This window comes from Castor canadensis, unplaced genomic scaffold (genome assembly GCF_047511655.1).
Source record: "Castor canadensis unplaced genomic scaffold, mCasCan1.hap1v2 HAP1_SCAFFOLD_136, whole genome shotgun sequence".
In the NCBI taxonomy this organism is placed as follows: domain Eukaryota; kingdom Metazoa; phylum Chordata; class Mammalia; order Rodentia; family Castoridae; genus Castor; species Castor canadensis.
Window position 1 is genome coordinate 18,001 of NW_027395360.1, and position 27,168 is coordinate 45,168.

General features: G+C 37.0%; 1 protein-coding gene across 1 annotated transcript in view; it reads right to left on the reverse strand.

Moving 5' to 3' along the window:
* Window positions 1-27,168, reverse strand: part of LOC141420337 (uncharacterized) — a 71,209-nt gene that overhangs the window by 17,156 nt on the left and 26,885 nt on the right. Inside the window, exons 2-3 of the mRNA XM_074064602.1 lie at window positions 6,026-6,214; window positions 5,020-5,164 (exon numbers count right to left, since the gene is read on the reverse strand). Coding sequence (XP_073920703.1) covers window positions 5,020-5,164; window positions 6,026-6,214 — 334 coding nt within the window. The remainder of the gene's footprint in view (window positions 1-5,019; window positions 5,165-6,025; window positions 6,215-27,168) is intronic.

A 27,168-nucleotide genomic window follows, 5' to 3' on the forward strand; every position in this document is an offset into this window, starting at 1 on the left:
AGGGTCAGAATTGCCTTGCTGGCTGTGCCACACAGGATTTTCATGGCTGTTAGGTGCAATTAAAGGTAGACTTAAGGGTCAGTCTTTGAATTTTATCTGCTTCTAATGTGATGGTGGTTACTATCTTGACTAGAAGCTTTCTATATACCAACAATGAACAAAGTGAGAAAGCATATAGGAAAACAATTCCATTTACAATACCCTTAATAAAAATCCAATACCTAGGAAAAACCTTAACAAGGATGTGAATGACCTCTACAAGAAGAACTACAAACCACTGAAAAAAGAGACCAAGGAAGACTACAGAAAGTAGAAAGATCTCCCATGCTCATGGATTGGCAGAAAGAAAAAATGGCTATACTACCAAAAACAATCCCATATTCAACACAATTCCTATCAAAATCCCAATGACATTCATCACAGAGATTGAAAAAAACTACCCTAAAGTTCGTTAGGAAACACAAAAGGCTGCAAATAGTCAAGGCAATACTGAGCAAAAAGAGTAAAGCTGGATGTATCACAATACCTGACTTCAAACTATACTACAGAGCCATAGCAATAAAAACAGCATGGTACTGGCACAAAAATAGATATGAAGACCAGTGGAACAGAATGGAAGACCCAGATATGAATCCATACAGCTACATCCACCTTATATTTTTTTACAAAAGTGCCCAAAACATATGATTATAGAAAGATAGTCTCTTCAACAAATGTTGCTGGAAAAAGTGGTTATCTGCCTGCAGAAAACTGAAACTAGATCCATGCCTGTCAGCCTGTACTAGTATCAACTCAAAGTGGATTAAGGACCATAATATCAGACCAAAACCTTGCAGTTAGTACAGGAAAGAGCAGGGAATACTCTGGAAGCAAGAACTTTTTCAAAGGAAGAAGTCCAAGTGGCCAGAACACATGAAAAAATGTTCACCATCCCTGGCCATAAAGGAAATGCAAATCAAAACCACACTAAAATTCCACCTCACTCTTGTTAGAATAGCTAGCATCAAGAACACCACCAACAAATATTGGTGAGGGTGCAGGAAACAGGAACCCTCATACACTGCTAGTGGGAATGTAAGCTAGTACAACCATTTTGGAAAACAATATGGAGATTTCTTATAAAACTAAACCTAGATCTGCCATATGATCCAGCAATCCCACTCTTCAGGATATACCTAAAGGAATGCAAATCAGGTTATTACAAAGGCACCTGCACACTCATGTTTACTGCAGCACTATTTATAATAGCCAAGCTATGGAAATAGCCAAGGTACCCCACTACTGATGAATGGATTAAGAAAATGTGGTATTTGTACACAATGGGATTTTACTCAGCCTTGAAGAAGAATGCAATTTTGTTATTCAGAAGTACAAATGGATGGAACTGGAAAACATCATCTTAAGAGAAGTTAGCCAGGCTCAGAAGTCCAAAAATTGCATGTTCTCCTTCCTATGCAGATTATAGACCTAAAACAAATACAGTAATATTATTGGACATAGGTCATGCACTAAGAGAAGAACATGCCCAGCAAGAATAGAGAAAGGAAAGGAAACCTAATACTAGAATGTGGTTGATGTGCTCACTGTAGAGGAGTGTATATGGTAATCCTAAACTGGCAGAGGCCACTATGGGAAGGGGACCAGGAAGTAGTGAAGAGTTCTGGAAGAGATGAAACAATGTGGTTTGCAATACAAAAGTGCATGGAAGAATAGACCAAACAGCATGTTCAACACCATAAGTGAAAATAATTTATAGAATAAAATAATGTGCCATCAAAATACACATTCTTCTCAAGCTCACATGGAACATTCATCAAGACAGAGCAAATCTGAACAAATTTAAAAGAATAGAAGTCATATATGTGGTAATTTGTGACCAAATTACTAAGCAATTAAACAAGCAAGCAATAAGATAGCTAGAAAATTCCACAAATATTTGAAAATTAAGTGACACCCATCTAAGTAACACATAGGCAAAGAAGGAGCCTTGAGAGAAATTTCAAGATATTTTAAGTAAATGAAAATTAAAATACAGCTTATCAAACTTGTGGGATGCAGTGAAAGTAGTGACTGGGAAATTTATAGCATATTAGAACATGTTAGTTAATTTTTAAATTTTAAAAATAAATAATAAAATAAAATTTCCTTCAGGAGGCTGTAAAAATGTTATAAAAGAAAAATATCTGGAATCAATAATCTAATTCCCACTAAGACAGTAGATAAAGTTGATCAATTTAATCTGGAAGCAAGCAGAAGTAAAGAAATGTTAAAAAGTAGAGCAGAAATCAGTAAATTGAAAGCAAAATACACTAAAAAATCAACAAAACAAAAACTGTTGTTTTGAAAGATCAGTAGGTTGATAGACACCTAGCCAAACTTATCAAGGAAGAAAAGAAAAGGGACATAGTACGAGAAATGGAAGAAAGCACATTACTACTGATTCAATGGACATTAGGCAAATAATAAAACTCAATAATTAAGCATTGTCTGAGGTCAGCTTACCCAATACAAAACTAGATATAGACATTACAAAAAAGGAAAACTATATGCAAATATTACTCATGAACATATATGCAAGTTTCCACAACAAAATAGGAATCAAATCTAATGATATATGAAAAGAATCAAACATTATGACTGAAATGTATTTCAAGTGTGTAAGACTGGCTCATATTCTAAAATCCTGCAAAATAATTCTCCACATCAATAAGCTAAAGAGACAAAACTGTATGATCATGTCAGTTGATCATACAATTCAGCAGAGAATTTACTTGACAATATACAAGATCTATTAATGATAAAAACGCTCAGCAAACTGTTATTAAGGGTGAGAAATTGGACATATTCCTTTAAGATAGAATAGAAACGATGTCCTCTTTGACCACTCTCACTGAACATTTTTCTAGAAACTGTAGCTAATGCAATAATACAGGAAAGGAAATAGAAGTTATACATATTTTAAAGGAAAAAATAAAACCACAATTATTCACTGATGACATGAGTCAATTCCTATATACATATATTACCAAATAAGTAGAATTTAAAAATGCTATGTCCAAGATTAGCAAAAAATTAAATACAGGTGAAAAAATGAGTGAAATATCCCAGTATCTAATATTAAAAAACTCTAAGAACTGAGGAAGGAAATCCAAGAAGATTTATACAAATTTAAAATATTTCTTATTCAAGAATTGGAAAACACCATGAAGTTAAGATGTCAGTCTTTCACAACTTTATGTACAGATTGTCAGTTCAATCTCAGTGAAGATAACTGTAATCTATTTTCTAAATAACAACAAACTTATAATAAAGTATCTATGACAAGCCAGGTGTGGTGGCTCATGCCTGAAAAATCCTAGCTACTAGGGAGGCATAGATCAGGAGGATCACAGTTTGAGGCCAGCCCAGGCAAATAGCTCAGAAGACACTATCTTAAAAATACACAGCACACAAAAAAGGGGTTGGTGGAATGGCTCAGGTGACAGAGCACCTATCTAGCAAGCATGAAGCCCTGATTTCAAACTCCAGTAGTGCCAAAAAAAAGACTCATTTCATCTTGTGCAGCAAAATTTTGACAGTATTATATCTGCTCCTCTGCCACATACAAATTATCCTAGGGATAGAAAGCAGCCTCAGGTTTCTCCTTACTCATAAGAGTGTGTTCCTCTCTGAATTTAATTCACATTTCTTCATATCTTTAAATAAAATATAGCTTTTCAGTTTACTTGATGTCATTTCATTTTGGTAATCCTATGCATATAGTTGATAAAAAAGACAAAAGAGTGGATTGGATTACCCAGTTATGAAATGGAGTATTGATATTGAAAGGTGAGAGCTGTGCCACCTTTTAAAAATATGTAACAGGGGGATAGACTAAGAGGAGTCTGCCAAAATGGACAAAGTGGCCAGGAAGGTGGGAGGGTAATCACAAAAGAACAATGACAAGGAAGCCAAGAGAGAGGAATGTTTCAAAGTAGAGCTATGTTCCATACTCAAAACTAAAAAATGCAATTGTAAGTAACTTTTTCTTCTGCAACAAGATGACGTAGAGGAAATATGAGTTTGCTTTATTGGTGAAAGAGTGCAAGTCTGGAGGAAGATAGATATTTTGAAGACAGAGCCTAGGAGATAGCTTATCAAGACAAAAATCTATAGTATTGATTCTACGTTTCATGAATTATAACTATGTAATCTAAAGTTATAAATTCCCTAAGTCTGACTTAATTTTCTCATCATTTATACTTAACATAATCAAGATATCTTGAGTAGTAGTAAAGGTGCCTAATCTTCTTTACACTGTAAATGACACAGTAAAAATATTTTTCATTTAGTACACATGAGACCAATTCTATTCTAGAAATAAATATTTTCTTCTGTTCCAACATGGTTCAAATACAGACATCCTACCATTGAATTATTACTATGACTTTTCAGCAATAGATACAATAGTACTATGATATTTTTAGGACATTTATGAGCCTTCAATGACTTTTGACTTTTCATTCCTGGTGTGTCACCTATAAGGGTTGGTGATAATTGCTTTGAGGACTTAATAATAACAATAAAAATAATAATAGTTTTTTTCCAGTTGGGAATTATAATCTATTTAAGCAAATAAAGAAATATGTATTGAAAGTCAAATTACAAAGTAAAGCAGTGCATATTGAAGATACAAAAAGAACACCAAGTACCTTGGGAGATGAAGAAAGAAGGACGTCATGAGCTCTAGTGCTCATTAAAAAGTTCATAGATCAGGCAGGACTTTAGTTGGATCTTTAGACACTGGTAAGATTTCAATTACAAAAAAACAGACAAAAGAGAGCATGCATTTTAGGCAAGAGGACTACCATGTACAATAGAGGGATGTGTTAGGGTAAATAACACTGACTGGTATTAACAGTCTCCAACTCACAGAGGCTTAACACAATAAAAACTTATCATTCACTCACATCCCAATTCGATGTGTGAGAGTGGGGAGAGAATGTGAGATTCGTCTTTACCCAATCATTCCAGGCCTACCTCATTCCCTCTGTTGGTATGGTCTTCTACAGGTGACTTCCAAGGATACTGCAGAAGGAAGGGAGTGAATGGAGGGTGGCACATGGGAGGTTCCAGAGACTGAGCCTCCCAGTGGTGTAAATCACTTCTGCTCACATTCCACCATCTAGAACACAGTCAGTTGCCCCAACCTAACTGCGGGGAAATTGGGGAGTGTAGCTTATCTTGTGCCCAATAGCAACTTTACATTTTTGAACTAAGCATTGGTTTTGTTACCAGGTGTCACATGAGGAATATTTAGGAGAGGATATCAGGGTGGCAAGCTTCAATAGCTATTCCTTAGTATCCATTTTCCCTCCCAATATTACCTCCATTTTTGTACCTTACGAACCTCCTTCACTTCAAGAGATGTTGGTGCTCACTTTAAGTACAGTTGGATTAAAGAGAAGTTAAGTTCAGACTGGTTATCAGAGGCAATAAGTTAGAAGCCATGTTGGTTCGTTTGTGGATGACTAGTATGGTAAGAATGGTGCTAGTCAATGATAGTATGAAGACTGGGAAGAGGGGACAGACCTGAAAGAGATTTTTTGTGGTATATTGAGGCATATTTTTCTCTTTGTAATTTTTCCTACACTCTCTTACTATTACTACATTCTCAATTATTGCTTTAGGAAACACAAAAGAAAATGCCCCCACCTAGGAAGGAGAAAGATGCCAGGATGGTATTTAAGTATCTGAGAACTTCAATGGCCCTTAGGGAGAAGTGCAGGAGAAAGGGAAGGGGAGAATTCATAACAGTCAAACTAAAGACACTGATACTATTATAATTTAGAGAGATTCTTTATAACTTAAAAAACAAAGCTGGATTGTCATGAATGGACTAAATAAGTGCAGAGCGTCAAAATACTTCTCACTTCCACTCCTCAGGTGGATAGATCTGAGGGGAGGAACATTTTATTACCCTGCCCCCATGAACCACACTTATGGGCTGCAAACAAAAAGACCAGCAGGTGCCTCTGGCACTCACATGGAGGTGTCTGAGAAGCTCCAGGGCCTTAAGTGACATATGCTGGGTGCACCATGTGCCACAAGGTAAACCTGTGCAGAACTGAGTGGCTCAGCAAAGGCTGGAACAAAAGGTGAACGAAGGGGCTGGGAGATGTCTGAAGCAGTTGCAATGATCCAGTTTGGGGATGATGAGGACACAGGTAAAGTACTAAAAGAGTTGGTAAAAAGGGAGAGACATCATGCTGCCTCAACCTTTTATCTACAGGTACTTTTAAACAGAGCAATAAGCCCAGTCTTCACAAGAAAGCAAGATTTTTCCCATACTCTTAAAAGATATATGCTACTTAAGGAAGCCTCTAAAAAGGAAAAAAATAGGAGTAGGGAAAAAGGCTACCAGCTCCCATTAAAAAAAATATCTCACTGATCAAGAAAGGCAGACCAATTAGGGTGTCATTTTCCCCCTTCCCTCTGCCAATGTAATCACTAAGCCTAGCGTAAATAGTGGCTTCCCAAAGGCTAAGTATCTGATGAATGCATTTCATACACTTTTTATGGAGCCCTGTGATATTTATTTGTCTTTACATAGAAAAAGTAGTTAAAATAGTTATGTTCCATACTGACCTCTTCTACCCTTACCTACTATAAATGAGATGTTTTTGGCTTATACCCACAGTTTGACAAATGCTTTTACCAGGCAACAGCCTCCAGGCACTGGATTTCTTCCTTTAGTGTTTCTCATACAGAAACATTCCATTTTCTTTGCTCCTTTTACTTCTTCAGGTTTTCACTGCTACAGATTTTTTACTTTGTCTTAATCCAGATGGAATCAGACAGTAATATCATAGCTAATAGAGTTACAACTTTACTGCAAATTCCAACAGAAAATCATTTGACATGAAAATGAGGGTAAAGAAATGTCTGGGTGGAATTTTTCTGTTAATCACTGCACTCTTCAATTTTTCTAAGCACAGGATCCATTTTGCTAGTGACACCTCTTTTAAATGACTATGACTTCGGTTACCACAATTTAAAATTTTTCCATGCTGTGTACATAAGACAGAAAATTACAAGTAAGCTATACTTCTATAAATATATTGCTATTCAGTCATTTTTGAAACTTTTCTAATATGGGAAACTTTTAAATCAGTATTAATATGTTCATTCTTTCAATGTTTATTAAGGAGATATTAGGTACTGGGTGCTAGAGATGCAGGTGTAAAGAAGTTCCTAACTTCAAGAAGTTCACAGTCCAGTGAGAAAGACAGAAAGATAAATAATTATACTTCCTGTGGAAAATGCTATGAAAGGAGCATGCATAATGGATGGGTGACAATCCTGAACGCTCCCTCTGGGTGTGGGATGGGAACAGATGGGAAAGAAAAGACTGGTATAAGGCTGAGTCTTGGAGAATGTGTGAAAAATCATCAGAAGAACAAGAGGAAGGCAATTGACAAGGTGTGGCAGTGAAATTGATCATGGCCTATTCAAAGAGCTGCAGGGCAGAGTCACACTGGAGTACAGAATACACCTGGAGAATTGGAAAGAGGGAAAAGCTGTTCATGGAGGGTTCTGATGAGCTGAAACTTTACAATCTCTCTGGGGATTGAAGCTGGAGGGTGGCACAATCACATCTGCATTTTAGAAAGAAAACTGTGTTGGTGTGGTGGGAAATGGATTGATTGATGATGGGCCATTTTGATGTCTAATCAAGAGGCAGTGATGATGGAGTGAAGTAAGGCAGTGGTGATGGAGTGAAGAAAAGGGTTACTGCAGCAGTTGCCATACACAGCAGAGGAGGGGATGGTATGAGAGAGAAAATAGGGTTTGATTGACTGTGTTTGCCCTTTCTCTTCTCACTGTCACCAGTATTCCCCATTACAATTGTTCCTGTTCACCTGCCAATAATTCTCCCAGCATGAACAGATGAGTTGCAGGATAAAAAGCTGTTGTTCAGAACAATAGATGACTTTTTTGGACACACTTAGTACAGTCTTACTTTGTGGCATTTGTCCTTGTATGTGGGATAGTCCATTTTTAAATATCTGGAGGACAATCATGTTTCCAGTAAAATTCAAAAAGAAATAACTGTAGTTTATATAACTCTTTGCAGTTTGTGAAGCAAATTTTCCATTTGTCAACTTGCTCAATGCTCTTGACGGTGCTGTAGCGCATAAAGCCGTTTCTCTCACCATCCCTGTATTGCCAATGAGGCAGCTGTGATGGAGAGAGGATAGGACACTTGCTCAAACTCACACAGTTTTGAGGAACTGATCGAGGATCCCCATAGTATCTTTTCCACTCCATAACTTTTACAATATTCCACATTAGCTGAGCCTTTTGGCTTCCAGCTGAGAATTTCATACATTGCTTTTATTTCTATATTAATGCTTATCATTATTCACCATAATGTTCATAAGGCTAGTAATTGGGTAATATAATTCTTTTCCTTCACTACACACTAATTAGGTAATCAATAACTGTTATTGATAATAGTGATTTCTTTTAACACTAAAACAAATATCTAGGAATTTGGGGCTTCATTTAAAATCAATTATTAATTACTTATACTAAAGAAATGGAATGCATATCAGTAAAGGTCAGCCAGTAACTGTGTTGCTCCCATCAGTTCTTGCAAAGGTAGTACAGTCAGTCCTCCATACTTGTGGGTTCCCATCTGTGGGAGCAATCAAAAATATTTCTTTAATTTCATCTGTGCTGAACATCTACAGACTTTTCTCTTGTAATTGTTTCATAAATAATATGCTATAATAATTATTTACATACAACTAGCTTTGGGTGCAGTGGCTTATGACTGTAGTCCCAACATGAGAGGCTGAGGCAGGGGGATGGTGATTTTGAGGTCAGCATGGGCTACATATTGTGACCCTGAGTCAAAAAAAATCTATACAACATTTACATTGCATTAGGTATCATAAGTAATCTAGATATGATTTAAAGTATACAAAAGAATGTGAATAGGTCATATAAAATACCATGACATTTTATATAAGAGACTTGTATATCCATAGATTTGGGGTTTTGCTAGTGTCCTGAAACCAATCCCCCACAGATACCACAAGACAAGAATACAAAGTCATGCTTAACAGCAAAAACCCTTGTTCCTTCCTATTATGACTTATACTCTGTCTACAACAAAATTAGCACTAAGGGCAAAATAGTTTCTGCTGGGTATTGAGGGGGTAAGGGGGAGAGGGAGGGGGTGGAGTGGGTGGTAAGGGAGGGGGTGGGGGCAGGGGGGATAAATGACCCAAGCCTTGTATGCACATATGAATAAAAAAAAAGTCATGCTTAAGAAACAGGCTTTTGTGCTGTTCAGTTATCTGTTCACAATTTAGCTTTGCCATGCATGACCTTAGGCAAGTTATTTAATGTCTGTTCATCTCAGAGGGAAAGTAATGAAAACACACAGAATTATTGTGAGAAATGTATTAGAGAGTATGTGTAAACTCTTAGTTCAGGGCCTGGTACAAGCAAATCTTTGAATATATGTTAGTAACTATTGTTATGCTAGTCACTCAGATATTATGCAACCCCATTCCATTTCTTCCCCGGGATTTCTGTGCTGGCCTGGGGCTATAGTTGTAACTCTGAATTCTTGTCCTATAGAATTTTCATCTCACCAACATCTTATCTCCATTTCTCTGATTCACACTACAATCCACTATATGTGGAACTCAAGCTGTTTTCCTTGAACACACTCTTCCTCTAAACAAATAAGTGCCTTTAATGTATAGCAAAATTTTATAAAGATTCATAGGAACAGCAAGAAGTTCACATCACTAATTTCTAGGGCAGACAACTTAAAATATAGTAGCTCCCACTTACCCATAGTTTCACTTTTCTGTGGCTTCAGTTTTCCATGAACAACCACAATCTAAAAATATTAAATGAAAATTTTCATAATTAAAAAATTTGCATTTTAAATTGCATGCAATTTTGAGTAGTGTGATGAAATCCTACACTCTACTGCTCCATCCAGCCTGAGATGAGGATCAGCCCTTTGTCTAATGCATCCATGCTATAATGCTACCTGCCCATTATTCACTTAGTAGTGGTCAAGTTTATCAGAACAACTGTTGTATCACAGTGTTTATTATCAGGGCATGGTACTATCCATAGTTTCAGGCACCCCATGTGGGTCTGGGAGCATCTCCCCTTAGATGAGGGAAGACTACTTATAGCTAAGCTCTCTTCTGAATACCCTTGGCCTTTTTACCTGCTGTAGATTCCCACCAAGTCACCCAGCTTTTGCTCTGCCTTCAACTTTGGCACCCCAACAATTAAAACAGTAACAACTGTTCTTCCTACTGGTGATGGGGTTGGAGAGAATACATCTACTCTTTCTAACCACTATCTCCCAATTCAGTATCCTTAATGGCCAAAGACTCTAGAAACAATGGGTCTTTGCTCCAGGTCTCAACTCCCCTCCTCTACAGTCTCTGTGAAGAAAAAGGAGCAGTGTAGAGATTTAGTTCTTTACTTATATGAATTATGCTACTTCTTCCTTATAAGGAAAAACCATCTGCAGTCAATTTAGGTCTCACATAGTATTTCTCTTAGTAACATTATGCATTGTGATGATGGATTCTGCCTGCTTGATAGCATGTAAAAAGATGATATTGAGTGACTTAGATTTTTTTAGATGTCTTCATTTGATCAACACCTTCACTCCCATTCCAGGATTTCCCATAGCATTGACTATAACATTGTATAACTCATCTGGTGATAACTTAAAAAGGAATTTGGACTGAGGCACAAGAAACCTTCTCCTTGCAAAGCCATGCCATAATTTTGACTCAGATAAACCTCCTCTTAAATAACTAATTTTTCTTCAGCCTTTAGAATAACATAGTGTCTTACAATTACATAGTATCTATAAATTACCTCAATGTTTTCAAGGTACCTCTATTAATGTCTTGTTATTTTGGAACAAGAAACTAATGTCTTTGTCTTTATGCCAAGGAAAATGAGGCAATCTCGAATTCATGCAGCTCTGGAGAGCTGACCTTAAAAAAAGAGAATCCCTGAACTTACATTAAATACAAAGTTTAGAAGTTGGAACTTGCCTTCCCTTTTACAGGGAGCACCTTTTTGGAATTTTGCCTGTATCAGTGTGTATAAGGTCTTATAACTTGAAGATTTTAATACAAGCTGATAGGATAAAGGATGAAGCTTGCTGTTGCCTTTTGATCCATGATGTCACTCTATAAATTGTCTTTTCTGATGAGCAGTCAGAAATGTTGGTATGAACACAATCAAAGTGATGTGATTTTACAATGGACCTTTTAATTGCCGCTTGGATGGAGCATAATAGATAGTTTCACCCAGGAATCTTGCTTTGTTACTCTAATGTGTCGTCCTTTTGATTGGGTAATACACACAATGTCTCTAGTTTCAATTACATTCCTTTTTCTATTTACATTTGAAGTTTAGACATGTGTGAATTCTTAAGCTAGAAATAGAATTAGTTTTTTGAATGATTAGACAAAAGATTAAAATCTTAACCCAATTCTCAAAATTCAATGACTACATTAAGAAAAAAAATCTTTACTTCAAAGTAAATAACCATTGGATTCAATATTCTTTGACTTTTGAATAACATTTGCCTTTCCCAGAATCACTTGCTATTGATAATCTAAAATTTCAACTCTAATTCTTTGCACAATAGTTGTAATATTTAGTTGCTTTTATTTGTAATATAGTAGTCACTTTTTACTTGTGCCTACTCTGAATCTTGTTCCTCTTCCTGAGACAAAACCCATATTCTCCTTGAGAGTGGCTTTTGCTCTGTCTAGGTGACTGGGGTTGATGAACTACTTCTGGTGCCAGGATGGGACATTTAAGGAGACCTGACCAACAAGAATAATGTATCTGTAAGAGATGGACAGAGCCAAGAGACAGAGAAGGAAAATCCTTAATTACTTTGAGACTGGATCCAGCTGGCCCAGAATCCAGTCTCCCTTGCAGTCACTGATAATGTAAGCTTAAGTCAACTTGAGTTACTTTTCCTATTACTTACAATAGACACAGTCCTGACCATAAAAATAGTTTTAGAACATATCTGTTTGGCAAAATCACAAGAAAGGATGTGTTTATTTCTATTTTGCTACTATATTCTAGAAGCTAGATATAAGTTGATTACAGCAGTCATTTCAAAGATGAACCCAAAAAAGCACATCCAAGGGCTCATTGTTTCTACTTCTCGTTTGGTAGCCCTTACTCACACGTTACCATCAGGAACCCTTTATAAGCCAAATTTTCTATTGTTAGAACTTTCTGGAATCTGAGTTTGCTTATCATTTAATATGTTTTATTACTTCCCTTGCTGTTTCTAAAATTTCCTTATATCATGATAGGGAGCAAGAAAGTGAACAGTATGTGATAGGCCTCTTTCTTTAAGAGGGAAAAAATTCCTTCAGGAAACCTGACCCAGGACTGGTAGAATGGCTCAAGTGGTAGAGCACCTGCCTAGCAAGTGTGAGGCCCTGAGTTTAAACCCCAGTACCTTCAAAAATAATTAAAAAAAAAAAAACAAAAGGAAGCCTGGCCCTCCTGTGCTGCTCCACACTTTGCATTACTGACTGTTCATCCTTCCTCAGTTGTATGTAAGAAATTTATTTTTAAGAATTTCTTTTCTTCATGTTAAGTGAAATAAGCCACACTGAGAAATACAAATATTTTATGTTCTCATTCATATGCAGAATATAGACAAAAAATTTTTTGAAAGTATGTAAGTAAAAAAAATTCTTTGACTACAAAGGTTTATTAATAGAGCTGCTTTTGGCTATAAGTTAAAGAAAACCACCTGATTGGTTTAAATAATAAGACACATTTACTATTTCACATTCTAAGAACTGTCAGTAGGAGGGCTTCATGGCTATTTAATTCAACAACTCATTGATGGGTCCTTCTCTCTTTCTACTCTTCTGTCTTTAAGAGAGTGGCGTTCGCAGTGCCAGGCACCAGTGCATGGATAATAATATCTAGAGGAAATAGAAGTGTTTCTTCTCATGGGTCTCTCTTCATAAAAGGTGAAGCAGACCCCTTGTTCAGAACTGTAGCATGTGTTCATGAATAATCCAGTTGTTGACAAAGGCAATAGGGACCCTCTCTTGGTTTAATCCACCCTCCTGGCCTTGGAGATAAGGTGCCTCCTCTAACAGCATGGCAAGTGACAAAGAAGGAATGTTTGAGGAGAACAGTGAGGAAGGAAGCCAAGAGTTCTGCCCAGGATGTTGGTCTTGTGCAGTTGCAGAGAGCCCAGCCCCAGAAGGGCCCCATCCTTTGTTTAATGTATTGCTCACATGAAATTCTTAATAGATTTTGCACAAAGGGCCCTGGAAATAATGCAACCTGTATTTAGTTCTGCAAGCCAAGTTAAACATCAAATATGCCAGGGACTTAGGAAGAGTGTCTTCTTCATCTTTTCCATTTCATCTCTCCTTGGAGGAATGTGAAATAAAAATTTGCTGTGCCCAGGTGAAGCAAGAGTAGGTAGAAGACAGTAGCTACTGATGTAAAGAGGCTACTGTAAGCACAGAGGTGAGCAGTCAACCAGAAAGCAGAAGGAATGGAAGACAGGAAGTGGAAAGCAGGAAAAGACAAGAAAAAGGGGTCCCCTGGGGAGGAGCGAAAGCATATCAGCTGCTTATTCTCAGAGGGCCACACCAAAGGAGATTGCTTCCATAGGACCTGATTCTTTCTCTTGGTCAAGAATAGGTTCTACTGTTAGGTCAAAAGGGATCCACTTTAACCCATGTGCAAGGGTTTGGTGAGAAAGTGCAACTTGAGCTGACCCATAATAAACCCTTCACCCTAACACAGGATTGTAGCACACTTGTTAGTGCTACTGTCCATGTGGCTGACCTCACAGTTAGCCCACTTCCAGGAGTAGGCACCCTGGGTAAGCCTGGTCTGTCAACATGATTCAGTCTCTTAGACTCAGTGGTTGTATTAGGGATGAACACCTTCCTCAGACACCTTAAATAAAATTTAGCTGTAAGGAATTTTCCAGAAAAATTACAAAGCAATACTCACTATTTTCTGAACTTCAGAAACTGATAGAAACCTGGTACTTTGGCATTTTCATGGCATGCCAGGAATGAAGCAACACAGAAGAAAGTGGAGCTGAGACGTGGAGAGACATGGCTTTCATGACAGCATTGAAGCACCAACCTCAGACTTTCAGTTATGAGGACCAAGAAATTCTCATTTTCACTTAAAGTGGTTTGACCTAATTACTTTTAAAGAGATCTGACAGATATCATGGCCAACACTAGACAATATCAATGTGATTTTTAGTCTTTATTCTTTTTAGGAAAAGATGTATTTTCAAGGAAATTTCATTTCTCTTTGCAACTCTCTAAGACTTAGAAAAATAAGGAATAACAAACAGGACTACTCCTGGGAATGTGCCCTCTGACTTGCCAGAACTAATCAGACCAGTGGATTCAAGCTATCAGAAACGAACAAGGTCTGACCATCAGCTGCTGGGAGGAAAAGATCATTTGCAGAACTTGGGGAAACAGTGCAATTGAAATCAATATGGCAATCAATTTTTTAAGATAAAGTATGCACAAAGATCATTTGCTTGCTAAAATTAGAACACACATTTGAAATGCTGAGATCTGGGATTTGGGGTGATAAGCAAAATAAATATACTTTATAAATATGTTTAAATAAAATACAAACATAGACTAATTGAAAAGGTGACTACACCCAAAGTCACCAGTGTCTATACCTGGCAGAAATGACTTTAAGCAATGGAAATAACTAAAAAGAGAGATTTTTTACCAGGTTATGAAAAATCTAAGGCAGTAACTTCAGAATGCTTAAACTTTCTCCTCAGACGTCTTGCACATAGCCCTCCATTTCACACCACTCTTGAGGTCCTTTAGCCTTTCCCCATAGAAATAAAACTAAAAATAAGAGAGAGGTAAAAAGTTATTATTTTTTAATCACCTTTGAGGCTAAAATATGTTTTCTAGCAATTAGTCCAATTAATGACAGACTTTATGAAGAACAAATGTTATACTTGTTATGTTAGTGTCACAATTCTAGCATTTTAAATGTGAAATGAGTCCTAAATTTAAGAAGCAAATCATCTTAGGCATACTTTGTTTTACAAAAACTCCAAGGTAAACAAATGCTTATTTTTTTTTCTTTCATGACAAATTTCTCTAAAGTCACTTTACAATTTCTTCACTTTACTATTGTGCCCTGGCCAGCCTGACTCACCCACAAGACCATAAAGGAGAAATGGAAATTATCCTAGAGCTCTACTAAATCCTCTAACTTCTCTCTTTGCATTGCAGTCTGCTGCCTCTCTACTCCAGTCATCTCAACCCCACATCTTCAGTCTGTAGCTCTAGCTTGAACTCCTTTGGAATTTGGGCTTGACTTTTGGCTGTATTTAAACAACTATAATGTAATTCCTTTCCTCTTTCAGTTTTCCTACACATCCAGCTCTTTTTTCTGCTTTGAGATGGAAGCACCTTAGTGTTAAGAAACCCACTCTAGACAACACAGTAGAAGTGTGGAGTGAGTCAGGATGGCTTAGAAGGCCTGACAAGGTGGAGGGGGAAGGGAAAGGAATTTGAATCGAATGCACTTCTTCAATACCCTGGAGAAGGTTCCTTTGTGGCCAAGCTATACCAATAGTAGGTTGGCCTTCTAATTTGTCAAATCCAGTTGAAAAACTTTCAGAATTTAATTATGCCGCTCTTCCCTCTATCGTCTGCTATTGTTGACATTTTCTCTTCCCCAAAACATTATTCTCCTTTGGTGCATTTGCTCCTTAGAGTTCTGAGGACTTACATTTTCCTGCTTGGCTTTCCCTTTAAGCTTTTCTTCCTTCTCAACCTCCCATAGTTCTGCTTTTGCTCCTCTTTTTCACTCACTGATCTTCCTGAGCCATCTCATACATCTGCATGGTTACCACAACAAGTGGCAATTTTTTTTAATTTTAAGATTCATTTTATTGTTTTTATTATTATTGTTGTACTGAGGGTACATTGTGGCATTTATAAACATTCTTACAATATATCATAGTTGAATTCACCTCCTCCAATATTCTCCTTTTCCCCTCTCCCCCTATTCCTAAATAGTTTCTGTCCTGTTCTTTTTTCTTGGCTCCAGATCTTCATATCCAATCCCTATACGGAAAACTCCACCTGGATCTTCATAGGATGACTGTGCTGTAACTCAACATCTTTACTCCTAAATCCATTCCACTTCCTTTGCCATCAACTTACCCTTCATCCTGTCTTCCCTATCAGGAAAGCCCACCACTGTACAATTCAGAAACCTGTGAGTTCCACTATCACCATGACCTCCCAAATAATTCTCCATTTCTTCCCCCACATTATGTTCCTATCATTTTTCTTGCCTTAACTACTTCATTAACTCTTTAGTGGGATTCTGTGTCTCTAATTAATTTTTTTCCAAACTCATCTCCTAGATGACTCTCAGAGTTCTTAATAAAACTAAACCTTACTTCCTTACTGCAATCCAGTTGATGATGCTCTATCACAATAAGTGTCTGGATTGGAATGGAATAGAACCCAGGGCCTGGCCATGCTAGGCAAGTCTCTACCACTGAGCCACACCCCCAGCCCAGCATCGTCTTTGCTTTTCTTCTCCCATATTTTCTTTGTGTGTTATCAGGGTTTGAACTCAGGGCCTTCACATTGAGCCACTTCACCAGCCCTTTTTTGTGAAGGGTTTTACAGTACAGGGTCTCATGAACTATTTGCCCGTGCTGGCTTCAAACCACCATCCTTCTGATCTTAGCCTCCTGAGTAGCTGAGATTACAGGTGTGGGCCACCAGTGCTTAGCTCTCCCATATCTTCTTGATAACCTTCTCACTTAGACACAGCTAGCATTAAAGACTATTTCTTTCTATTTCCATTTTTTAGTCAAAACTTTAAGATGACATTGCTATAAAGGAAATTGAGATTTATGAAAATTGCAATTCCATTTGTTTTCTATGAAAATCCCCAGGAGGACCCTGTACTACAACAGTGTTGATATGTATATGACTCATTATTTATCACTTGTTAGATGTATGTGACATGTTATTTCAGGAAATTTTTTCCACAATTTTGCCCTTTCTACCTATAGAATGTCATTTCCTCCTACTCTTTCTCTTCATTCTATATTTTCCAAGATAATTCACCTCAGGATTTTTTTTAATGCAAACTTCCCTTAGTGCACTTGACTATGACTTAATTTATAAAAATCTAATATGCATAAAATGCAGAGAAACACGCTTGCATAAAGCTGGGTATTCTGTAACAAATACATAGAGACATTTAGATTTCACTTTGAAAAGGTCTATATGTTCTGTAAGCAGAAAAAAATGTAAGTTTTATATTAAGATTAACTTAACTATGGTTACCAAGTTTTTTTCAGGACTGGGGATTAAATTCAGCACCTCCCACTTACTACACAAGTGTTCTACCACGAGCCACACCCCAGTCCTATTAGTTTGTTTTTCAGGCAGGGTCTTGCACTTTTACATGGGACTGATTCCAACCACCATCCTCCTAGCTCTGCACCCTAAAGAGCTGGGAGGATGGCATGTACCACCATACCGGCCTTGTTTTGAAACAGTGTCTTGCTGCTAACTTTGGTTCAGGCTCACCTCAAACCACAATCCTCTTATCTCTGCTTCCCTAGCAGCTGGGATTACAGATATACACCAACACACCTGGCATTAAGTTGTTGTTAAGGTGATTAGGTGTTTGCTTATTTGAAAGCTAAAGAAAAGTAGAGGTGAGCTTCCTAGAGGAAGAGCTTCCTGAACTCTATGCAGAGAAATCACTGTCTGATCTCCCCACAGAGAACAGAGCAGAGATGTCATCTCTGATTCAGAGGGAGGAGCATTTCTTAAGATAAACCCAATGTTGTGTGTAATATGAGCCATATTCTTCAAAGATTCTGAGTTAAGAGAAGACAGGTGATAGGGAAGTTTTCAGCTACCAAATGACACCAAGTGGCATCAACATCCAAGATGAGGCATTCGCAATCAGACATGTCTGCATCTCACTCCTTCACTGGCACCAAATGGAATGCATAATGCAGCAGCTTCATCAAAAGATTGTCATGTGAGAAATTTCACACTTTACACACGGAGTCCCTGGAGATGGAGCAATGGTTCCATAGAAGAAAGAGTCTCTAGAATCATGATAAGTGATGAAAGACTGAGCTACTGGGTAAATTGAGTACATATGGAAATATTTGAACTAAGACATCTTGAATTTTAACTTTTGAAAGGGGTATTCTAAAACACGAATAATTTGCTGCATATTCAGTATCTAGGCAAATAAATTATTAAATTCAATCTAGCTATTCCTTCACTTATCTTGGACTTAGAGAAATTTTTACTGTAATTTTTAAAAAAGAACATGCTGTATAATAGACTTTAGTTTGATCACTTTGTCACATAAACTGATCTGTTTTCAATTTGTGAATTGTTGAGATTGAGTCAAAGATGATGCCTTTAAAGTGAAAATATTGAATACATTCATTAATCTAATAATTATATTAATTTACCTAGTAAATAAAACACAAAGCTTATGTTCTACTAGAAAAGAAATGGCGATTTAAAAAACAAGATAATTTTTGATGATGGTAAGTGGTCTAATGGAAATAAATGAGATGTGACTAATAATAATTAACATTTATTTATGCTTTTGATACACTATTCTTCACATGTAATTCTGTAATATAGGTACTATATTATCCCCACTTAATGGACAAGAAAATTGAGGCACATGGAGTTTAAACAACTCGTCCAAAGTCACACAGCTACCAAATAAAAGAATGAGGATTTGAAATAGTTTTTGTATTTCAATAAATCATCTTGCTAAAACCAACCAAAACACATAAAAGAAACATCTTTCTACATCAACAATGAGATACCAAGACAGTTTGAAAAGGCCAAAGGTGAAGGGAAGATGAGAACTCTGGAAGGTGAATGGGAACACAGAGGGGACATGGGTGGAGAAAGTGTTTTTCCCTGAATGCATTCGCTAATCTGGGTAAAGTCATGTTTTGTTTTAATGGTCTTGCTGCACAAGGGAGATGGTATCAAGTGAAAAATCTCACAGAAGCCTCTCCCCAGAGTATTTTGGAAGCTCCCCTCTACAGGGCTGCCTGCTCTGAAAAGAAATAGTCGGAAGAAAATTAATGTCTGTGATGTACTTGCTACCCAAAGATTTAAGCTTGCTTTAAGGAGGAAGCTCAGCAGAAGCAAATAAAAATTCTCTCTGTAGTTTAGTGGGCTTTCATCCATGGGCCTTAAATTGTTTCCACAAATATTTTCTCAAATATAAACATGCTATATACAAAGAGAAGCACGAATATAAGGAAACTAGACCCCCAGGTAAGAACCAGCAGAAACAATGAACAAATGGACCCACAAAGATATCAAAGCAGGCAATGAAGAACTATGCCGAGTCAGGCGCAGTGGTTCACTTCTGTAGTCCTGGATACTAAGAGACTGAGGCAGGAAGATTGCTGAGCCCAGGAGTTCACGGCCAACCTGGGCAACATGGCAAGATCTGGTCTCAAAAAAAATAGGAAAGACAAAGAAAGAAATGAAAGAACTCTGCTGACTTTGTTACAGTAAATAAACAATGAGGTTGAAGAGACCTGTAGGAAACAGGAAGCTATAAAACATTGCAAAGTTGATTTGTTAAAAACAAAAAAACTAAAAATATGATAGCTGAAATTTTAAAAAATCAGTGAATAAATTGATTAAGCTGAAATTGCATTAAGCTGAAAACTGCATTAGTGAAATAGAATACAGTTGGGAGAAATTATCCTGAGTGTTGTATGGGAACACACAGGACTGGAAAATAAAGAGGGAAATGAAGGTAATTAGAGAAAAGTGTGAGAAAAACTAATCTGACATAAATTTAATTCTGGAAAGCACAGAGGAAATACTTGAAAACATAAAGGCTGAGAATTTTCTAGAACTAATGAAAGACCCAAACCTACAGAGTCAAGGAACCCAATCAATCTCAAACAATACAAATACCAAGAAATATACCTCGAAAAATCAGAGTAAAATATCAGAAAATCAAAAACAAAGAAATCTTTAAGAGCTAAGTGTTGTGGCCATGCCTATAATCCCAGCACTCAGGAGACTTAGGCAGGGGCATCATTAGTTCCAGCCCAGCTTGGACTACATTGCGAGATCCTGTAAGAAAGAAAGGAAAAGAAGGAAGGAAGGAAGGGAGGGAGGGAGGGAGGGAGGGAGGAAGGAAGAAATTTTAAACACTTCCTTCCAAAACCAACAGATTACCTTCAAAAGAATCACAATGAAATGACAATCTTCAGTGTGCTGAGAGGTGTGCAGAGGCCTAATGGTGTAGAAGCTTGTGGACCATGGTAAGAAATTTGTATTCTAAAAAATCCAAAGCCATTAAAAAGTTGTGAGGAAAGGGGTGTCAATCTGATTCAAGTTTTACATAGGACACTCTGGCTGCTTTGTGAGGGAGGCCCCCAAAATAGATTTTCCTTTGCATATCTTACTGACAGTACTGAAAGTGTAAGTATAATTACAAAAATAATTCTATTGGTTCTGTAGGTAATGTGCAGTTAGGAGCAAGGGAGACTACTTTAGATGATAAAATTAGTACCCAAGAAGACTTCAGCTTCATGGTCTGGTAGAACACATGGAACAAGCTGAAATTCAGCAGGGTAAATGTGATAAAAGAGCAATAAGACTTGGCACAATTCATATCAAGAAGAAACAAGAAGAGTTTTCATTGACAGTGAACTCAAAATGAGTGATCAGGTATTTCAATCTTGTGCTTACCAGTTACTCTAAGAAACAGTGTCACACTCCTTTTACTACTTAAACCAATCGTTAAGTGTCACTTACAGAAACCTTGGCAAGAAAGCAGGGACAAGGATGATGAGGGAGGTCATATGACCATATTGGGTACAGGGTTTTTGAAGAACTAAGAATATGCAACATTGATAACTCAATTTTATTTCACCAGCATTTGTTAAACATTTCCTTTCTGTCGGTGGCTGTCACAGTCAGGGCACAGGATATAAAAAGAATATAGGGCTGGCTCCTATTTTCACAGTGTTCATGGCTTCAGTATAGTGAATAAGAATAGAAGATTCAGGATTAATAGGATAACTATCTTCAAATAATTTCAGGTTTATTATGTGGAAGAAGTAGGCATGATATCTAGGTAAAGATATGACCTCTGGATAAAATATTTAATTTATTGAAATAGATGCCTTCCTGAAAATTATAATTTATGAAACATGAACTGCTCTTTATGTTAGTGACTTTTATAATTTGAGACTTTTTTTACAGTACTGGAGTTTAAACTTAGGGCCTTGTGCTTTCATTTCAGACACTTAAACATAAGCTAGATAGGCACTTTGAAGAGATTCACATGAGAGTAGAAGGTTGAACTGGATGGAGTTTTTTAGGTTCTTCACATCCTGAGAATCTATGATTCAATGTACATTACTTACCTATTACTGGATAACAGATTACCACAAGATTAATGGCCCCAAACAATGCACATTGTTTACCCCAGTTTCTGAGGGTCAGTAATCCAGTTGTAATATAGCTGGGTCCTTTGGATTCTGCAAGTAAAATTTAGAGAGTCTATTAAGAAGACAGAAGTCACTTGTAACCTAATCATGGAAGTGACATCCCGTCATCTTGTGATATCCTATTGGTCATAAACAGTCCTTCTATATCTTAATACTATTTTTCAAGGTGCAGATAGAATTAAAAGAATAACTCTATCAAATCTATAGATAATGTGTCTCCTCCAATCAAGAGGTAGGGTCACATTCAAGGTGAGGGAATTACCCAAGGGCATAAAAAAGCAACAAAGTGGGGGTCAGTGGGGGTTACTTAAGAAATTGTTTGCCACAAATTTTTAAAAGATATGTTTGGAGTCTTGAAGAAGTTTGAAAACTTGGAGGAACCAGAGTAGGTCACTCAGTAAGTAATAAAGGGATTGTAGAATTTAAATCCATAGAGACTTTAGCAATGTGCAGAAAAATGTTCTTTGGAATAACGTTCTGTTATAATGGAAGTTTCACTCTAACAGACAGTTATAACTCTAACACCAAAGTCTACCAAATGTAGCACAAAAAAGGAAAGTACCAACCATTTATAAAGAGATAAAATCTTAATACTAGCAAAGAATAATCAATACAAAAAGAACAATAACTACAATCAGGTGAAGCTCTTTCCAGACAAACAGGAAATGTTTGATATTGGAAAAAATATTAAGATAATCTACCACATGACTCAGGAGAAAAACTGCAACCCATGAGCAAATCAAAACATGTCAAAAAAAGACAGTTAATGAAATTCAATAATCATTCCTGAATAAAATATCTGGGTGAAATAGAAAATTTTAAATAGAAAATTCTTCAATAAAAGTGCTGCAAGTGCTAGAAGAGTTTTTAGTGAGGTAGATTGATCACGTTATGGTTGTAATTAACAGTCTCCCCTCTATCCAAGCCTTTTAATGCAACTTTGCATCTTCTCAATTAAGAGGTAGAGTCCACTCCCCCACATCTTGAATCTCAGCTGGTCTTATTGTTGCTGTGGCTAACAAAGTGCAGCAGATGTGAACTTGTGCCAGTTTTAGGCCTAGACCTCAAGCATCCTTGCACGCTTCCACTTTCCCTCTTGCAGCCCTGCCTCCACCATAAGCTCAAGCTCTGGCTCTCTTGCTGATGGATGGGGAATTACACACAGGAGAGCCAAGAGGACCGGCCAAGCCTTGGAAGTAGAGCTAACTACAAATCAATACACGAGCCCAGGTTAGATCAGCCTCAGCTGCCAACTTATTGGCTGCATCATGAGCTAAATAAGTGGTTGTCCTAAACCATTAAATTTGGAGGCTGTTATGCATAATAACAAATGAATACAGCTAGCAAGTCCATGAATCCTGCCAATTGAATTCTTTGGCTATGGAAATAGTAGTTTCCAAATACAGGAAACATTTCCAATTCACTATTAAGTTTCTGAGTGTTAACAAGGGACAAGTAATGATTATCCTATATAGAGAAGAGTATTTATTATTGTCTTAAAAGCAGACTTAGGATCTAGTGATACTTTCTTCTTCTTCTCATGATGAAGTTATTTCTAAGACTATCTAGTTCCATTTAAAAGACAATTAGTCAGGCACAGTGGTGGGTGCCAATAATCCCAGCACTTGGGAGGCTGAAGCAGGAGGATTGGTTGAGCTCAAGAGTTCGAGGCTATCCTGGGCAACATGGTGAGACCCTGTGTCAACTAATAATAAGAAATAAATATATTATATTATAATATAATCTATAGTAGTTCTGAATAAGAATTTTAGTTAAAGTCTTTTCCTTGCTGACATCTTGAAATACTGATTCATAATCATTACTTGGGCATTTTTGAATTTGCGAACACATTTGGTATGGACTACAACACTTTTACTTATTTATTTATTTTGCAATACTGGGGCTTGAACTCAGGGCCTCCCACTTGCTAGGCAGACACTATACCACTTGACATACTCCACCAGCCCCTAGGCTGCAACACATTAAATCATAGGGGAGACATCAAATTTCTAGAAGCATAGTTTTACCTTTATCTTCTTTGGCTTAAAATCCATCTTTGCAACTTCTCCAACATACCTCTGTGGTAGCTGACTAGTTGTCTCCCTTGTTATCAATAAAAAATAGGATTCTTGTATTTCTATTTCCTTTTGGAAATCTCCATCATTCCCTATATAATCAAATAATGCTATTGTATGGATGATTTGGACACACCATGTCATTATTATTTAAAACTTTTCATTTTTATTAAGTGCTGTTAGTTGCATTGCATCAAATGCTCTTTTTCCTTTGCAGGGGCTATAAAGTAAAATACAATTCAGACATTCCTGATTATCTTTTGAGAATTAATGAATTGTTCTAATTACTGTCTGCCATAAAAACCAGACCTCTGATCTAGTTTACACAAAACAATGTAAATCTGGAAAAATAAGCCACTTGTTAAATAGCCAAAGTCACAATTAAGAAGTCATTTGGAGCTCTAGACTCTTCATGAGGAAGAATTTATGCATCTTGGAGATCCTTTGTACATCTCCAAAGATGTCCTTGAACCCAACATCACTGAAGTTGATAAAGAATTTAGAACATATTTAGAATCTCTAGAACTGATATTTTTCTCTAACCCTATTCCCAACTCTAGTCAAATCTTAAATGAGTAAATCAAATAACTCTCAGAAGTGAATATTCTGTCGTTTGGATGTTTTTCTCTGAAGGTCTATTGACTTTTCAGGTAGCAGAGAGTCCGCTGGGCTCCCCCTGCACAACAGCCTTAGAGTTACATTGCTTCTTGAAATCGTTCCCATCTTAGGCCTTTTCTTCCTTTTTTAAATAATTAATTTTTTAATCTTTTTGTTATTGTTGTACTGGGGATATGTTGTGACAGTCTACAAATTTCTTACAATATATCATAGTTGAATTCACCCTTCCATCATTTCTCCTATCCTCCCTCCTCCCATTCCTGGAATAGTTTCAACAGGTCTCATTTTTTCCATTTTCATACATGAGTACATAATATTTTCAACATATTCACCCTTCCACCTTCTTTCCCTACATTCCCCCCACTGGTGCCAACTCCCAGACGGGACCTGTCTTACCTTCCTTTTCTCCATTTTTGAAAAAAGACATTTTTGTTTGTATAAGATAGCTATATAGTTACATTGTGACATTTCCATATCTATATCTATATCTATATCTATATCTATATCTATATATTATAACCAGAATTGATTCATCCTCTGTATTTTTCTCCTTTCTACCTTAGTCCCCTTCTTATGGTGGTTTCAACAGGTTTAAAAATTCTATATTCATTCTTGTACAGAAAGTACATCAACCATATTCACCTTATTAACTTTCTTATTTTACCTTCCATCTCCTGTTAGTGACCTTCCCTTAGCATGACTTGTTTTTCATATTGCTTGTTCCATATATGAGAGGAAAGATGCAGTCCTTTTCTTTTTTTTAGAATCTTTTCCTGATATCTTATAGATATTTATGGAGTACTAACACGATCATAGCACTTCCCTATGAGAAAGAGTCTATGGTTATCCTTCTAGGAAGAAAAGACATTGAAGTTATTCTTTTTAAATCACTACACAAAACCACTATATAAAAATGTATTTACCTCTATTACCAAGGAAGCTTTTGACATCCATTTCTTAAGGAACACATTCACAATTCCTTCTCTTGAATAATAAAGAGAATTAAGTTCTAGAGTCAAGGTCCAAGCTTAATTTTATTGCTTAGAAAATGAATGTCTTCTAGTAAAGAAACCAATTCAGGAAAATTAAAAAAACCATATAAAGAATTACAAAGAATGAACATAGAATTTTTAAACCTGTTGAAATCACTGTAAGAGGGGGACTAAGGTAGAAAGGAGAACTATAGAGCTCATGAACCAATTCAAGTTATAATACATATATACAGAGAAATGGCACAAGGAAACTCCCTGTAGAGCTATCTTAAACAAACAAAAAAATGCCCCTTTTTTCCCCAAACCGGAGAACAGGAAGGTAAAACAAGTCCTGTCTGGGGGATGGTACAAATGGGAGGGGGAAGATAAATGAAAGGTGTGAAAGAGGCTGAATGTAGTGGAAATATTATGTACTCATTTATGAAAATGGAAAATTGAGACATGTTGAAACTATTTCAGGAATAGGGGAACAGGGAATAAAGGAGAATGATGGAAGGGGTGAATCCAACTAAGATATATTGCAAGAACGTTTGTAAATATCACAATGTACCCCCCAGTACAACAATAAAAAACATTTTAAAAAATGAGTTGATGTTTAAAAAAACCAACCAACCTGAGTTTCATGGCTCTGACTCAGCCTTAGCAGGCTCTTAGAGTGGGTTGGGAGGAAGTTAAGGCAAAGAGAGCTCCAAACATGACTGGCTTTTCATAGCCATCTCCTGGATGCACAACTTTCCCTGGTCAAAAGCAGTACTATTATTTTCCCCAGGAGAGAGAGGAGTCTTTTTCAAGCAAAGCCTTTTCACTTGGAACATTAACTTTGGTTTGCTTCATTTTGGTACAAATATATTCCCAGAGTAGCCTGCAAATTAGGAATTATTTCTCTAGCAAGATGGTTATGTGGAAAATGTAATATGATGTGAAAAAAATAACCTCAGGGACCAGATTTTGTGACAATGATATAGTTCCTCTTAATCACACTGGACTCACACCCAATCTGATATCATCTCTGCATCAGGCTCAGTACCAAAGCATCTCTATTTTTCTTCAGTCTATCACCACATCCCTACATCAGGCCCTTACTTCCTGCCTTCTGTTTTACCGCTTTGGGCTCTGACTTGAGCTTCCCATTTCCTGTCTTTCCCTATTCTAATAATCCTGATTTCAATCATTTTGAGGCCAACTTCCATTTTATCACGGCATTTTTCAAATCATTTCATTGTTCCATCACCTAGAGGCTAAGAGTCAAACCTCTTCCTAGGTATTTGCAACACTTCTCTGTCTAGACACACCTCTTCTCCAATTTTGCTAACCTCTCCCCTTCTCACAAATCCTGTGGCTGTCAAACTGATCTACTCATTTTTTCCTATACCCACTCCACACTTCCCAGCCCTTCTACCTCTATTCACTTCATTCCCTTTAATGGCAATATAATTCCCGTCAGTTCAGAAATAAATTCTGTCTTTCCCTCACAGGTCAACTCTGATGTCATCTATGTGCAGTCTCCCTGCTATCTCTCTGTAAATGTAACTGATCTGCCCCACTTCTCCAGCTTGGGTGGCAGAAGGAACTATTTTCTCTCTAAATTCATCGTAAATCCCTCTTGGCTCTGCCTCACATAACTGCCGAATGTTCTTCTACTGGAGTGTCCTCAATTAGTGGCATCTCTAGTGTATTCTCAGTCCTAGTGGGCAATATAACTGCTCTTTTCTGGGAAGAGAAAGGAAGAAAGAAAGAAGGGGGAGATAGAGGGAGGGAGAGAGGGAGAGACAGACAGAGAAAGAGAGAGAGAGAAAGAGAGAGAGAGAGAGAGAGAGAGAAGGAAGGAAGGAAGGAAGGGAAAGAAAGAAAGAAGGAAGGAAGG